Source organism: Hetaerina americana, unplaced genomic scaffold (genome assembly GCF_022747635.1).
Source record: "Hetaerina americana unplaced genomic scaffold, ioHetAmer1.1.p SCAF_4, whole genome shotgun sequence".
NCBI lineage: Eukaryota > Metazoa > Arthropoda > Insecta > Odonata > Calopterygidae > Hetaerina > Hetaerina americana.
Window position 1 is genome coordinate 89,516,807 of NW_027286985.1, and position 12,245 is coordinate 89,529,051.

General features: G+C 39.3%; 1 protein-coding gene across 3 annotated transcripts in view; it reads left to right on the plus strand.

Annotated features, from left to right (window-relative positions):
- The window catches only part of LOC139692456 (transmembrane protein 47), a 987,299-nt gene that overhangs the window by 425,211 nt on the left and 549,843 nt on the right, over positions 1 to 12,245 (plus strand). For all 3 annotated transcript variants that reach the window (XM_071590667.1, XM_071590668.1, XM_071590670.1), the window contains one exon: positions 1,815 to 1,884. In XM_071590667.1, the coding sequence (XP_071446768.1) occupies positions 1,815 to 1,884 (70 nt within the window). The remainder of the gene's footprint in view (positions 1 to 1,814; positions 1,885 to 12,245) is intronic.

The following is a 12,245-nucleotide window of genomic DNA, read 5'->3' on the forward strand; positions in this document are numbered from 1 at the left end:
ATGGCTGTCAGAGAAGGTTACAAGTCTCTCGTTGTGAAAGTTTGTAATGTTTATTTTCCTATATTGATACTATCACTTTTAGTGCTCAAATTTGTGATTATACATAGATGTCTAATAACCTAATTTAACCTAATAACCTGTAACCTAATTTAACCTAATAACTGTATAACCTAATTTTCATTTAAACAAGTATGAAATTTATCCGTGAGTGTATTATTTCAACATAGATAAATTATTTAGTTGACATTGATAAATATTTGCCTATTTGAATTCAAAATAATTGTCTGGCCGCCTAAAATCAATGGAAAATTGTATGTCGTTTCCCATTTTATGGCATTCTTTTGTATTCGCGGATGTTGGCTGGTCGCCGGTCGATGCCGCGAGGCTTATTTGTTCAATTATATTGTGTTAGCCATGATCTAGAAATGTGGCATTCGTGCTTTTTATATTATTTAGGCAGTGCAGGTAGTAAGTATGATTTTTGATAATTGTGTTTCAGTTGTGATATTAGATATTTCTTGTAGGTTGTTGGTATCAATGGGTTCCCTTTTACATAGTTGACTTTGTAGTACGAAACTGTATTCGATTGAATTCATTGATCTGCACCGGATCGTCGCCAAGTCGTATGATGTCTTTCCGAGGGAGTTAATAACTATTTAATTGCATTTAGGTGATTCAAGTGAGTCAGTCAAACGGTAGCTTTTGTACGGGTTGGGCCTCCAAAGCACTAAGTGATTCATTAGCATATTTTCTCTCAAAAAGACTTCCTTCTTTAGAATCTCCCATTTTTGTGCGCTTGTTTTTGCGTAGGATGCCCGTTCTTGTCCTCCCCTCTCTCATTCCTTCCCTCTGAATATCTTATGTTTCCATCCAATTTTTAATGCCGTATTATTACCCCTTCTTCGCGAGTGTGCTCATCTGTCAGCTGTTTTCTGCGGCCTTCTCTACATCCTGAATGCCTCCAATCCGCGCTCGTAATTTTTCCTCATAGACCCTGTTTCCTCAGAACCTTGAAGAACTGCTTCTTATATACATAAATATTGGTCATTCTTTGCGTTTTTTTGCTCCGTGCCAGTAATTCCCGCTTTATAAAGACTTATATGGTCATGTAAGTTTCCTTGTAACATCCTCACTCTGAGATCTTAAGTGTCCTTCGAAAATAATGCTTCGACTACGTCAGCTCCTCAACCTTTTCTGTCAAGCATCCAATTATGGAAATATCTTACCCTCCTACCTTAGCCATCATGCTTTTCAGAGGATGTCATATTGACAATTTTAATGATATCCATCCTACATTTCTCGCAGCGATCCTTCATGGAAAAATGATTTCAGTCTCTTGAATGCCTTGCTCACGGAAACCTTATATTCATCTACATCTACTTAATACCCCGCAAGCCGCCGCAAGGGCGTGTGGCGGGGGGTGTAAGGACACCACCCGTAAATTAGCAAAGAAAAAGAAAAAAAAACCGCATGCAATAACCGCAAAATCATATATCTACAAAAAAAACATTGCATACATTCATGCATGAACACTTACACCCAACAAACATGCAAACACTCAATCACATCTTACATACACATGCACCTGAAAGTATACCTAAAAGCTTTGCAGTGTTAAACTTTGCTCCGACTTTTAAATTCAATGTTTTCAATATTCCTGACTCTGCTAATACTTTTGCATCGGAATCATTTGATTGCTATCCTATATTCCTTTAATTTATGGAATAGGTATAACCATAATTAAAAAATATCGTCGAATTTTAGCAATGATAATTTTCATACTAATTTACGATGGACTCTCTTTTTTATTTCAGACGACCTTCGGAGGGCAAGATGGCCCCCACAACTACGATCGAGACAGTGACTATCACCAGGCCGCTAAAGGTAAGACCCGCGTCTCATTCTTCCCACAATTCTGGTATCTCAAGGCGTGGATTTTAGATTGGCATTTAATTAAGATTATAGGTCGTCAAACTGTCATTTCATCAGAATTCTGCTGTTATTTTCCTATCATAGTGCCTGAAAGCGTCTTTCCTTATTCCTCAGCAAAGACCAAAATATAAACGTGCCATGATACGTATAATTTATAGCAGTTTTTTCTTTGATTTTGTCGGAATTCATTCCTTAATTTGCAATTAATTAATTTTCCTTGAACTTTTCAGGGAATTCTAGGCTCTTCCTTTTTTTTGGCGATTACTAATAAATCATGTGAAAGTAATTATAATTTATTTTACGCGTAAACATAGAATATTTAATGAATCTCCTGGCCATAGTTGGGAAAAGGACTTGAAAAATGTAATTGCGATATCGTAGCGTTTTGAAACTGGCAAATTATCTAATAAAAATATAGCCGTAGTAGTATATGAGCAAAGACATACAGTAAGAAACCGGATAAAAATCTCAAGGCACAATTACCTGAGATGGTTACTATCCGGTGAAATCACTAGATATTTTTTTGTTGAAAATATTTTATCTGTTCCTAGTTAAATGCAGAGTTGTCGAGGGCTCTTGAAATACGACGACTAGTGCAAAGGTATGGGAAGTAATCAGTCTCTCGTCGAAAAACTATTCGTTAGTTCTAAAGTGTATAGAGGTCGGTAACAAAAATTTGAGGTTTTTCGACTCCTTCCCTTGCTGTGCAGTAGGCAAATAGCCTAAAACAGGGCTTCCTTGTTTGTTGTACAATATTATATATTTGTTAAATGTTGCATATTACCATATAGTTTATATCTGTTATGTACAACTTCTTGGAAAAATAAACAACTTTTTGACTTTTGACTTGTGCAGTTTTGGACTATTAATGACTGTCGGCAATTTGGATTCTATTTGATGCGGGGTCTTGTGAAATGGAATGAATTGAAATGTACCCTAAATTGTAGAATTTCCATCACGGTGGGTTTCTCGTCTTACGTTGGATGGTCTGGGCGGGTTTCATTCTGCCTTCCATTTAGCTTATTTAATATCATAATTGAAATATTGCATCTACATGTGTGCTGGTCAAAGATATAGTAAATCATATCAGTCTTGAGATCGCAAAGGAAATCGAAAATATTTTCTCGAAAACGGGGAGTCAGGTGTCCCCACTTTCTTTCGCAATAAAATAAACGGCAATTTATTTGTGAAGGTCTTGTGAGGCGAAGTGAGAGTGTCATTTGTGGCTGATGCTCTTTTACTCATCTGTAGTTACTCGCCGAGGCAAGGGAATTGTAACTGCTGTACTTTATTTTAATGATATATTTTATTAAATAGAAAAAGGTTATGCCGTTTTCAAGGAAGAGAGAGAGGCTAAGTTAAATGTTAAAATAGGATGACAAAAGATAGAGCAGCTGAAATAGTTTACGCATCTCGGAAGTGTTTTGGACCAAAATGGTCACAGTAGTAGGGACGTTAGGGCAAGAATGGCACTGGGCAATGAGGCTTTCGCAGGAAGAGGAAATTTATTACAGGGACATTAGTGGATTACAGAAGTAAGGATTTTAAGAAAAGGCTCGTTAAAACTTTGATAAGGAGCGTAGTTATAAACGGTGCGGGAACATGGTAATTGAAACAGGGCGATAGGTTAAGATTGGTGGCTTTTGAAATATGGGTGTGGAGAAGGTGAACCGGGCAGAAAGAAAACAAACGAGAAAGTGCTAGGTATGGTTGGGAAGGGAGAAAGCTGATTGCTGGGAGAAATCAGAAGGAGCCAGGAAAACTGGGTGAAAAGCATATTGATCGGCCGTGAGATGTTGAAGATTGTAACAAATGGGAGAACGTTAGGCCAACTAGGAAAGGGCAGGAATAGGATAGTGATGTTGGACGGAATGGAATGAGGAAGGGAGTATACCGAGATGAAAGGGGCGTTTTGTAGTGTAGGATTCTGGGTTGCGCTTTTTTTTGGAGAAACAAGATATTTATTTGGTACTTGTGTTCATCCAAAACCTACCTTAACCGGTTGATTACCTAAAATAATGGTAATAATTCATTCAATTGCCATGGTGTAACAACAGCCGAGTGAATATCCAAATAGTTCCCTAGACGTTGTTAGATTTAACTCAAACGCCGAGGCGGCAAACAGAATTGCGTAACTTTGTTATTCCGATTTGTTAAAATTATCTTAGATTGTGCCTCGTCGATGCATTTTTGTTTGAAAGACAGATCGGGACGAAGGAGGTTAGGTTCACACTTCTGTAAATCCCATTTGTGGTAAACTAAGTAAACCCACGTGCATCTATTTTTTCCGAGAAACCGTTTTCATCCCTCACCCCAGTAATATCCCCCACCCCGGACCCCCCGCGTGTGCAAGGGGTGCGGGAGTACGCTACGGTCCGAGGAGGGGTCGGTTGGAGTCGATCACGGCAGCAACTCGCTCGAATGATCAGCCTAATCCCGCCCGTGGGACCGATGGCTCCTTTCTTCTTTTCTTCCTCTTTTATTATTCCCGCTTTGCATCGCTCGCGATGATGGGGGTACGCTGCCTTCGCCTGTCCTTCCGTACACACTCAGCTGGCCCCTCGTTATTTGTTCTGTACTCTTCTTCGGCGGGTCTTCCCCCCTCTCTCCATGCCCGCTCGGCGAGCTTACATCTTCCCATCTGGCGAAGCCGTATGCGATTCGTCCACTCCATTTCTTAAGCTGGTGCTTCACCTGTATCCGCCTCTCCTCCTCTATCGGGCATCGGCAGCGTTTTGATGACGCCTTAAGTTTATATAATCAATTGTATCCGTGTACATGTCAGCTTACGGATTGTTTGATTGTCGATGGTAATAATGTATAGCTTGTAATGAAAATGAAAAAGTAAAATTTAATTCCATATTGAACATCTGACCGATTGGTTTATTTTTTTTGCATTACCTATCGCGTATAATTTGTTGAAGGTGTTTCGTTGAGTTTGTGTTTATAATTACGTTGAGTGAAAATACTGGAGAACAGTGGCATGTTTGTGAACCTGATATATTAGGACTTTGAATTATTAGTATTTGAGTCTTCAGTCGCAATATTGAGGTTCTCAATTAAATCAACTTTAAGTATCATAGCAATAATAATCGAAGAACTTAATTTCCATTCGCAATTTCTTTACGAACACATTGTTTTAAGCTATATTTGCATAGTTAAGGGCTGGCGACCTTGGGACTCGTTAGGGATTACGCAGTGGGGACGGGAGGATATGGTGTAGGTGGGGGTAATCATACATGACACAAACATGGAATTGTTTTTCAAAATTATGAGGCCAATTTCGGATAGACTCTGAGTTTTTAAAATCGGGAAATCTGCAGAAACGTGTTGAGTTTACCTAAGACCGATTTTACCGAAGTAGGGAATTTCAATGACGTAGCGGGGATTCACGATGGTGACAAAAGAGGTTATTTATAATATTTTCGTGCAGATAATGTTTGATATTGGTGATTGCAAGTTCAAGTGCTGACAAAAATCAAAACTGTAATTATCGTATGAGATAATCTTACTTCCCATTCATTCTATAGTTGGCGCTACACCTCTCACCTGTATGCCTACCTCGCCCTTCTCATTTGCTCTATTTTTCTTTCCCATAATTTCATAAACTCTACAATAGCAGTGCAACTATCGTTTGACTTTAGACGGGAATTTAGGGCGTCTAAAACTCTTATTATGCAACGACTGCGACAATCTCCTATAGTATCGCTATTATCTAATCACAAAAAGAAATGACATGGAATTACGACTTCTTATACCCAAAAAATACGGTATTTTTGCAGGTATTTATAATAATTAGTCACTGTGGATGACGCGGTAAAACATCACGGATATATTCGTAAACCTCACCCAGGTAAATGTATCTAATAATATTAATGAAGTGATTTTTCTTGCGTTGATATTCTACAAACTTTACGACATTAGACCATAAGCCGAACAATTTAATGTCTCTTAGTTCTGCTCTAAGAATTCAATAAAATTACATGTATTTTCGTTGAGACCAAAAAGTATTTGAACCTACAATATATATATATATATATATATATATATATATATATATATATATGTATATATATATATGTAATGTGTATACATATATATATATATAATGTGTATATATATGCCCCCGCAATGATAAGGAAGAGCCATCCAAGCATTTGAGTATATAAACATACATTTGTATACTCAAATGCGTGGATGGCTCCTCCTCACCATTGCGGGCGGTGGTGGATGTGCGACCCCAGGTCATATCGTTGTGGTGGTTCGCAGAGTTTTGCGTAGATGTAGACAAAGATTTATTTAGGTTTCGATTTCTTCGAAAGCACGGTGAGAAAAATGTTTGTAAGAAGCGATTGACTGAGATCCGTGAACGCGATAAACTAGCAAGAATATATTACCATTGAGGCGGGCTTTATGATGACATTCGCATATTCCGGTAATTTTGGTTGGCAAGTTATCTCGCGGTCTGTATGGACGGGCAAAATTATCGTATAGTCGACATTTTTTTCGCAACGATGGTCGACGTAAAACATCTGGGAATAGGGACGGTTGAACATAGCTCCCGAAGTCGCTGCAGAAACGGCAATTTCTGCTTGGCAGCCGTCGACATATTTCTTCTTTCCACAACGCAAAACTGAGGCGGTGTGATTTATTCCCGCGATTTCTTCGAATGTGGGACAAATTCCACCGATGCATGCCGAATGGATATTTCCGTAAATCACTGAAGCTTGAAAACTACAGCTCAGTCTCTTTTGCGTGTACTGACTACGTTTTGCCGTATTCCAAGGAATTTAAAACAGTTAAGGATTAATCAAATTCATAAATTCTACCAGCCATGTGGCCTACGTAGATGGACGCAGAAATAAATCATTGTGCTGCAATTCTTATTCAAGAAGTTTTATTATCTACCATTTCATAAAAGTGAAATTGCAATTGCAAATATGAAAATTATTACGATTCCACAGTAATCACTGTCTAATTTCTTTTTATAATTTTAAACAAGAATACTTGACTTAATAACCCTAAATTCGTTTGATTCTGTGCGGTGGGTAGCTCAGTAGTCCACGCTGTTCAATGGTTCTCCATCCTCCGCCCCCCTGCCCCGACCCACCCACTCCACACCCCGACTCTTGTGTCCCACCGCAACCCGTCATCCCCTTTGGCTCCCGGCTTCCATTCACTCCCACTCGCCATCAGGGTATAATACCCATCTACATGTCTTTCCCTTTTTTCTCCGATACCCTTTTACTCCAGTTTTGCCGGACGCCGAGTGCTCATGCGGGGGGTGGTGGACTTGCGCCTTCGACTTGGAAGGGCTCAAGTTTCCGACGTCCCGTTGGCGGGACCCCGAGTGCCCTGGGGACCGAAATAGCTTCCTAAGCCGTAATACCAGTTCGGGGGCCGATTGAATGGAACCCTCAATAGGGCCGGAGTCCCGATGACTGTGGAGACCTCCTCCAAGCAAGGCTCTATTTCTCGGGTGCCTGGTTTCCCCGTGAAGCGGAATGTTGGCCGAGAGGTGAAAAATGTTTCCCTCAATGCTCCGCGTGGATGAGCTTTATTCTCCTCGCCACAGCAATCAACCTTCGAGTCGATTACTGTGGTTTGGTTTCTTTCGTAGGAATTGTTTGTTTATCAGAAGCGTCCTTGCACTATATGATGCCTAGCATATTTAAATGCGCTAAATAAATATCGATGGCCCACGGTGAAGTTTCATGGCACTGGGTCTTGGAATAATGACCACGTGTGTCTCTGTCCACTGTGGTGTGTACATCAAGATATATTCAACAGATTCAGGCGAGATGTTGTGGAATATTGACTCCACACTTTGCGTATTTTCCCATCCATCCACCCCGTACCTTTCATTCTTAGTGTGTGTCGAACAACACTTACCTGATAATTGTCTTCTCAAAATCACTTATAACTCATCAATTAACCTACCTCTATCCCTTCAGATGTCTCCTTTGCGCTTAGCCTTCTTTTTTCTTCCCTCTTTCCTAACGCCAGGACACCAGCAAACTTCTCCGTCCTCTCAAATAATGGCCGCAATAGATTGGTTTGAGGCGTCACTTTGTAGGAGCGATTCATACCGGAAAGGAGGATGCTTCGTTCTTCCACGTACAATTTGTTATTCGCGACCTAGCTTTCAACTTGCAGAGATGATGACTTCGTAAGTCGAGGCCTGGGTCGTAAGTGTTGAATTGTATGTGGTGGAATGGAGTGTTTTATTTTCCGAATTGACCCTCTTTGTCCCCGCCTACCTTATTTCTCACTCTTTTCTCTCCCCCCCACTTCCTCAAATGGTTATAAATATGATGTATCACATATTGAAACTTGTCTTGTACCTGAAGATGGTTCTATGAACTGAAACGCGTTTTACGTTACAATGCATCTTTGGAAAAGTGCAAATTTGTTTCTCATAATCAAGATATACTCATTTATAACTAAGCTATTTCTCCTGCAAAACTCTAGTTTTCTCTCCTCGGTGATATCCTTCTCTTAAACCTGTATTACCGTATTGCCCTTCGCCTACCACCACCTTACGATCCCCGTCACATTCATATGGAATCCTTCAGGTTTATTTGCATTCATTTCGGCTACCTAATCATATACCGTATCTCATTCCTCCTCCTTATGACTGCTTGTTGGCATGTACGCGTGGACTGCCACCTGGTTGACCGGGTCTGCTTATATATCTGCTCACAATTTTGTGCCATTCACTTGTTCCACGTTTGATATATTTCTCTGGTTCCCAAATACTACCCTGCATTTAATCTTCGGCCCTTGGCTGTACGACTCTTATACGTATACGACGTATATACGGCCCATTAATATACGACTAACGATCCAATCCCCCCGTTATCTCTCAATCTCACCTCGCATAGGCCCCACACGTCTATATTTCTTCTCTCTATCTCTTGATGTGTGAATGCTTTCCATTTTACCTGCCCTCAGCGTCGTCCTATTACTACAAGTCTCTATTTTCACGATGGCGTTTCCCTTCTTTCTTTTCTGCTCCCATTCGCAGAGTCGGTCAGTCTCCAGCTCATAAAAATATCTCCCGTTTCATTAATGTCAAAAAGAAGGTCGTGGTGTTGGTTACTTGGCTAAATCTTAGTATTATAAAACAATTTGTAATAATTTCCCAATATTCAAGCCTGGAACAAATCCATATGATAATTGCTTTCCTTGGAGGTGCGGGGTCGTGAAATTAAGTTCAATCTTCAATTACAATTAGGAATCGGTTTGCCTGTTAAATGGAATTTGATTGCGTAATTTAATTTTCTTCACATTGAAGCATGGTATGCTTCTTCTGCTTTTTTAGAGGTAGCATAGGTTTATTAATTGTTTTGGGTGGTGGGTATACAACTTATGATGTGTAGTAGTTGGACGAAAGATATTATTTGTCTTGTTAGTTAGTAAAGTGCAGCAGTAGTGGTGTCAGGGTCTATCCGGAATATATCATTATCCGGTAGATTACTGCCGCTAATATAATAGTATATGAAACGAGGTCATAAACATTGTTTGTGTTTTAGATTGGCCTGTTGGAACAGAAAATGCTGCCTTGCCCGAGGAGAACTCTGCGTACGCTATTATAATGTAATTAAAATTTATAAGTGCGGGACAGTTTTCACTCCATGATTTATGGATTACCCCTGTATATGGAGCATATTTCCTGAATACACTCTTCGATAGAATCGTCGCGACTTCGTTCTCTTCCTAGAAGAACGAAGCGTCGATCAGTTTCTTTAAAATAGTGTGGCCAGGACGCAGTCGGAAATCCTCAAATATTATATATATCGTATAACGAAAGCGCTAATCAACGCGGAAACATTTATTCGAAGAACCGTGATAAATGCTTGCGTTTGGTAATTAATATCTACTATACTAGTCGGATATCTTAGATTTTCTTGGTGGATAGTCCAGGTTAGATATATTTTTCATAGCGGATAGGTATGAACATCATGTAGTAAATTTGAGTATTGAATCGCTGAAACGATCGATCGGATACCTTAGATGGTTTATTGTTGATGCTATCGTAACTCGGAAAGTGAAGTCACGAAAAAGAGTGAATTTCCAGGATTAATTTTCTATCTCATTTACTTTGTTGTTATATTTAAATGAAATCATCGTTGTATATTTATCTTAAATCTTAGGAGAAAATATGTAAAACATGGCGGAAAAAAATGAGAGTATGTAGTTGTATTTTAAGTGGCACTTGCCATTATTCAGGAAACCACAAATTACTTTCTCAAGATTGTTTTGTAGTCGTATTCTTCATAATTTAAATCTAAACAGTTAAAAGAATAAGGGTCTATTAAAACCTTTTTAAATACATTATCAATGCGATTGTGGTAAGTGCATGAGAAGCCGGCTAACAATGTACAGGATATTTTTTAATGTGAACATCCTAGTGTACGAAGATTTCCTGAGTGTTTCTTTTGAGATTTTGCAAGAGAAAAGCCCTGTTTCTCAGCCATCATTCTGATGATTCCAATTTGCTTGTGGTTAAAAGAGTTATTGATAACAAAGACGAACTTAATGTTTCACACCAATTTCACCAAGTTTTAATAAAACCAATCTGCAGTATGTAATTCTTTGTAGTAATTCATAAAAGTGACCTTTAGTGCATAATTTTACCTCGGAAAATTCACCTTGAACAGAATTGAAATATTTTTCCGGAACTGTTTTACTCTGTTAGCCTTGAATAACTTTAGTGTGGATAGCTTGAACTCGCCCTCTTTATGCGCCAAAATTCGCCTTGGTTTCCTTTAGTGTAACTTAATAGGACCATGTGCAAAGCAAAAAGGTGCTTAACGTTTGGAAATGATTAAAAATCCTGTAGTAATATTTTTAGTTACCTCTTCCCGAGAAAATAATTGCTTTGGACCTAGTTTTGAGGATACTTCATTGAGTTTTATAATTTGCTGACACATAATCTAGATGCATTTTGACGTTACTTTTGTCCAAAAATTAAGAAGAATATTAATTTAATTATTTAAATTATAATTCTAGTCATTACTTAAATAAACATTGGTGAAGGCTTCCGGGATGTGTTTTTCATTAGTGTACCTTTACTCTTCAAATCTGGTTTATACCATTTGCGTTCGGGAACTTCCTTATTGATATAACCGGTCTGCAAAATGTTAACATTGCCACAATATAAATCAAATAAACTAAAAAATATGGAGTTTACGATAGACACCTATTATTTCGCTCGCCCTTCGTTGAAGAGAATCAATACGATATTATTCCCCACGTGATACATTTCCCTCTTTTGCTAACATTGTTAGCTATCGGTATTTCCCATTTCTTGTTTTTGTCTGATTTACTTTCGTAAATTTTCACGTGCTGAATGTCTTCCCGTATCATTGTCTTGCGGAGGAATAATTCCGAGGCGAGTTATACGACTCGTATCGCATTCTTTTGAGTGAGGGTCTGCTCTTGTAGAGGCGGGTGGGCGAAGGAGAGGTCGGCGTTACTTTTATTTTGCTCGCGACGAAGTTGTCGCTAGGAAAACAATGACTCCATTCTGAACGGAATGAGTGGAGTGTAGATTATCTACGCAAATCCAGCGGCCTGTGTCAAATGGAATATTTCTCTGGTTCTAACGGCAAGCGGGCAGTCGCTCCGAGCACACATCACCCTCCCTCCCTCGCTCTCTCTCTCTCAATTCACTCATCCGCGCGGCGAAAATTGAATTTTCGCACCGCTTACTGATTCCCCTGAATTTGGTTAGAAATGAAGCCGATTGGGGGAGGGTGGTATCCTACTCCACTCTCTTGCTCCTCGTCGCGCTAAATCCGGAGAATATAGTTCCTCTGAAGAAAGAGATTAGATGAAATAAACCTCGTCCAACTACGTTTGCATTTGGGCGTCAATCAAGTTGCAGAGAATATATATATATATATATATATATATATATATATATATATATATATATATATATATATATATATATATATATATATATAAAACACAGATGTAGATTTTTAGAATATAGACACACAAAGAAAGGACACTCACAATTTGTTATTCGACGTTTCGACAGCTCGGCGGTCGTCTTCAGAATGGCGTTCTCGGGGGAGAGCGGAGAGGACATGTGCGGGGGAGAGGTGGGGGAAGGGGAGGTAAGGGACCAATAGGAAATGAACAAGGGGGTGGGGGGATATGTAGGCAGCCATATGATGCATTCAATGGGCTTGGTGCAGCCCGGGCGGTTTAAATGATTGGGCCACCCAGATATGCGCCAACTCGCGGGTTCTCACCTCTATTATACTCGCAGATTTGGGAAGGATTTCCTGTAACTTCTG